The following is a 5,191-nucleotide window of genomic DNA, read 5'->3' on the forward strand; positions in this document are numbered from 1 at the left end:
ATAGGTACTATTCTATAAGTCTTTTGTGGACCTCACTCATTGCACGATCAAATAAGCATATTTGTGTTGTTTTATTGTGAATAAAAGTGTGAATCCATGTTAACTCCGATATAAAAATTGAAGTGTTACAAGTTATTTTGAGTCAAGCTGTTATTCTGTTTATAAACTGCGATTGTTTTGATAAGTAGTGAGTTATGATTGTCGATCTAGTTATGATAGTATACCTGTAAGCATTTGCACACACGCACGTCTCTGGTGTGTAGATTGATTTGTGAGATTTGATGGATCTTTACGTGAATAATTGCATTTGCTGAGGTGTTGCTAGTTTTTTGGTTTAGTTATTCTTTGGGGATCATTGCATTCATATTAGTTGCATTCATGTATTTTTATTTCTTATTCTTTGAGTCTGTTTATGCTTGAGGACAAGCATCGATTCAAGTTTGGGGGTGTGTTAAGTGGCATTTATGACACTTATTTATGCTCTAATAAGCTTTGAGTTGGTGTATTGTTACTCAAGTTATTTGTGTTTTAATGTGTTTTCAAGTATTTTTGCATTTCAGGCTTCACTTCATGAATCAGGTGAATTAGCATTGTTTTGATGCTAATATGGTGTTTAGGATGTGCTGGAATAAAAACTTGAAAGATTGGCTCGAAGCTGCAAGGAATAAAGAAGAAGAAAAAATGAAGTTTTGGCAGAAGGCAGAAAGGCAGCGCGGCCGCGCGCTTCACCAGCATGGACTCCGGGGATGCATGGACTGCAATATAAACATAACTTAGATCGTTTTTCAGAAGATATTCAGAGATATCAAGACATCAAGGAGGGAGAAGACGACAAGAGACCTTTTGGCACAATTTAACAAAGGCGGAGATGAACTAGTTTATTCTTGTGAATCTTTGTTTTGAGTTGTAATTTGGATGTTTGTTTCTTATTTTGCTGAACCTATATTCTTGATTGTACTTTGGTTTATTTATTCGTATAAATACTACGTTTGCTATATCATGTTTTCATTGGAACCCACGTTGGCGATGAGTTTGATTATGGGCTAATCGTTATCGTAAGGTTCAAGCGGATTTATTTATGGATTTCTTTAGTTAAATTGTTTGATGCCTTAGTGTGTGGTGATTGTATGATATCCTAGTATTGGTTGTGCGTATTCGTCTTGTGAGCGTCGCGAACTTATAAGATAACGTGTTAATTCTTAATGAAGCGAAAGTGAATTTAAGGATTTAGAACTTGTCATGCTAGCATAGGTTCATGTATTGTTATGCATGATTCGTAGGTAATTTTAACCATCTTACTTGCCCTATGTAATCAAGATAGATAACTTGTGCTTAAACTGTTATGTTGTCAAATTCTATAGACATGTAGGGTCTCAATATAATTGGTGCCTATTCAGCTTCTATCTCTTTTGTGGATGTCTGGTAGAATGGTACTCGTGCAACGAAAGTTGGCGTTTATCAGTTTCATGTTGTCTGATTAGTGTCATCACCATTGCATGCTAAGGTTGAGAATAATAAGGCTATTGAATGAAGTATTTAATGAAGTTAGAATCTCGTGTTTGTCATATATATTAACTTAGTCAAGCTTGTTCTCGTAGTTATAATAGTTAGCGTACTTCTTAGTTATAAACAATCTCAATTTGTTATCATCTTAGTATTGAATAATAACCATACATTGTTGCTTAGGTGCGTAATTTAGATAGTTAACCAATACAGTCTATGTGGGATCAAATCTGATTTATATCTTATACTACTTGCGAACTCGTATACTTGCGTGTATTATTAGCGCGTGTTTAGCGACTAACATAGCCGTTATTCACCTCAAATGATGGACGCATCCTTGTCCCCCAGATAAGGAGCCCCTATCAGATTACAAGACAAGTGATCCCAAACTTTTGGGTGCAAAGTGCAGGATACTCCAAAGTCTTTCAACGAGGACACCCATTGACTACAGAGAGAGAGTTTCCAAAACACACACCAAAGTTTAACCCACATCCCCAATAAGGACACTCATTGACTACAGGAGGAGACCTTCCGTCCAGGCATACCCTTGGAGGTCTCTGACCACGGACACCGTCTTCCTGTAGTTGCATTACAGGAAGGAGTTCTTTAATAGAGTACCTGCAAAAAATATGTTAGTAATAATCTTCCATTATCCCCCTGAAGTATCCAAAGAGTCCGTCCAAGTAGCATGTCAAAGTTGCATTAGGTGCCAAGTAGAATCTAAGGGCGCGCCCAACCATTTCTGTATATTGGCGCCACCCTGTGTCATCAACATTTGATATTTTCTTTTCTCATTCTAAATTATAGGGCGCACCCTAACTTATTCAACGGTTAAGGCTCGCCTTTACCACCTTCATGGAAATCCAATGTGTGAATCTGTCAAAGTAATCATGTCCGAGGAACCGTCCAAGAATTCTATCAATCTAACATTTAGGGTTCGCCCTAACTTGTCCAATGATAAGGGCTTGCCCTGTCCTGTCCAAGGATTTTTGTGCGTGCCAAGTTGTCCAAGGTTTGAGCTCGCCATAACTTTTTCAAGGTTTGGGCTCGCCCTAAACTTTTCAAGGAAAACCCACTTCCTTGGACGTCCATACTTGGTCGTCCGTGAAAATCCATTTTCTCGGTGTCCGCCCAAATTGAGTTATGTTGACCCGAATTTGATCCGGATATTGCTCGTACCAAATTTTGGTCATAATATCTATCATATTCGTATTCATATTTAGTGTTATGGAATCAGGTACGATTCTGTACTACGACTTATTACATACCTTGATAATATCGTATAAAATAATCTTGATTATATATTTAGATCTAACATTATGTTCCCCCGAAATACGTTAATAATTTGTTACTATTATCTCCATTGGAGGCATTTCCCTTATTGAATAAGGTGCATAGATTGTAAATGTAGAATGTTCTTGATGTTGTTGGTTGAGTAAAAGTAATACCAGGTTGCGAGGGAAATTGAGTAACATGCTTTAGGAATGGAAAAGAAGAAAACACATTTTGCCTTGGTAAATAATTTGTGCTGGACCATCAACAGAGACCATGTTTCCAATTTTAAAATTTTTAGTTTAGAAGGCAAATAAGTGGAGTCATCGGAACTCATTTTTTACTGCAGCATTAGAACACTAACATAGAAAATACTGCAAATACCAGATGGAATATATTACATCATAACCCACTTATCTCCAAGTTCAGGCATTTTATATGGCAGCATGCAGTGCTACATTATTGACTTCCTAGTTCCTACAATCATACTTGTGCCTTATATTTGTAAAGCCACTCTTGTTTGCTAGTAAAGTAGTAATAACAGTAATGCAAAACACTTGTGATGGAGACAACGTTCATACTACAAGCCATTGGAAGTTTTGTTGCATTTCTTCTGTTTTATAGCTTATGGTTATCAAGAACCAACAATTATGAAAAAATACAGGCCCCAAAACCAGAGGGAGCCTGGCCAATCTTAGGTCACTTGCCGCTGCTTGGCGGAAATGATCCTGTTTTCAAGATTTTAGGAGCCATGGCTGATAAGTATGGCCCGGTATTCAGAATTCAGCTTGGCTTGCACCACGCCCTGGTTGTGAGCAGCAAGGAAGCAGTGACTGAGATTTTCACTACTAATGACCTCATTTTCATGACTCGCCCGAAAACACTTGCTATGAAATACATGGGTTATAATGGTGCATTGTTTGGGTTAGCACCTTATGGTCCTTTTTGGATGAAGATGCGCAAAATTTCCACCTTTGAGGTTCTGTCAAACAGTCGCCTGGAGCTACTCAAACCTGTGAGAGCTTCGGAAGTTAGCACATGCATCAAGGAGCTGTACTCGCTTTGCTGCAAAAATGAGGTAGTAGGTTCCGCCACCTTTGACATGGATAAATGGCTGCAACAAGTGATTGCCAATATCATGATACAAATGATTGCTAGGAAGCGGTATAGCAGTATTGGCCGAGGTGAGACTGAAATGGAATCTAGGCGCTTCAAGAAAGCATTTGAAGATTTTTTTTCTTTAGTTGGAGCTTTTGAACTGTCAAATGTGATACCATTCACTGAATGGATGGATTTGCAAGGAAATCGCAGGGCTATGAAAAGGACTGGGAAGGAGTTGGATTTCTTTATGAGTGCGTGGCTTGATGAACATATTCAGAACAGGGCCAACCAAGGTCAGCTAAAACAGGATCGCGATTTCATTGATGTGATGATATCGTTGTTTGAAGAAGAATCAGATGCTTTAATATACGGACACAAGAAAGCAGATGTTATCAAGGCAACTGTCATGGTAAGTTAATATACTTATCTCATGGCTTGTTTCATCCTTAATTTTCTGCTAATTAACTTGTTCTCTTGCAATTAAAAATAGAGAAACAAATCATGACTGTATTTTCTGCAGACGATTATTTTTGCAGGTGCAGATGCCTCTTCGGTTACCTTGACATGGGCAGTTGCATTACTTCTAAAGCACAAGGGAGCATTACAGAGAGCCCAACAAGAACTTGACACCCATATTGGAAAAGAACGATGGGTAGAAGAATCGGATATCAAACATTTGATATACCTCCAAGCAATTGTAAAAGAATCATTACGACTCTACCCTGCTGGTCCCCTATCAGTGCCTCGTGAGACCTTAGAAGATTGCACCATATCAGGTCATTATGTTCCAAAAGGAACTCAACTGTTGGTGAATATCTGGAAACTCCATCGAGACTCAGGATCATGGACTGACCCTTATGAATTCCAACCAGAGAGATTTCTTACTAGTCATGCAGGAGTTGACGTAAGAGGTCAGCAGTTTGAATTCATTCCATTTAGCTCGGGAAGGAGATCGTGTCCTGGAATGACAGCCAGTATGCAGATGATGCAACTAACACTAGCTCGTCTGCTTCAGGGCTTCAATTTGGCTACTCCCTTGAACAAACCAGTTGATATGACTGAAGCAGCAGGGATAACTGTGCATAGAAAATATCCATTAGAAGTTGTGTTTACGCCACGTCTCCCAAGTATGCTTTACCAGGTTTAGCTGATACACCATCAGAACTTTATTAGAGGCAATGGCCACAGTAAATGCTTGTGTTTGTGTATGATTGTATGATAAATAAGTGAATTTCTATAACTCCATTTGATTCTTCCGGGCAATGGAAATGTCAGTTGATACATGATAACATATCAAGAACATTTCTGTAAATCT

The 5,191-nt window shown here is 38.5% G+C and overlaps 1 protein-coding gene across 1 annotated transcript; it reads left to right on the forward strand.

The window, feature by feature from the left end:
- The first annotated feature begins 3,319 nt into the window (after window positions 1-3,319).
- Window positions 3,320-5,191, forward strand: LOC141705976 (xanthotoxin 5-hydroxylase CYP82C4-like). Its single transcript, XM_074508830.1, has 2 exons — window positions 3,320-4,285; window positions 4,397-5,191. Exons 1-2 carry the CDS (start codon window positions 3,338-3,340, stop codon window positions 5,021-5,023), a joined length of 1,575 nt encoding a protein of 524 aa, XP_074364931.1. The 5' UTR covers window positions 3,320-3,337; the 3' UTR covers window positions 5,024-5,191.

Source organism: Apium graveolens, chromosome 2 (genome assembly GCF_009905375.1).
Source record: "Apium graveolens cultivar Ventura chromosome 2, ASM990537v1, whole genome shotgun sequence".
NCBI classification, from domain to species: domain Eukaryota; kingdom Viridiplantae; phylum Streptophyta; class Magnoliopsida; order Apiales; family Apiaceae; genus Apium; species Apium graveolens.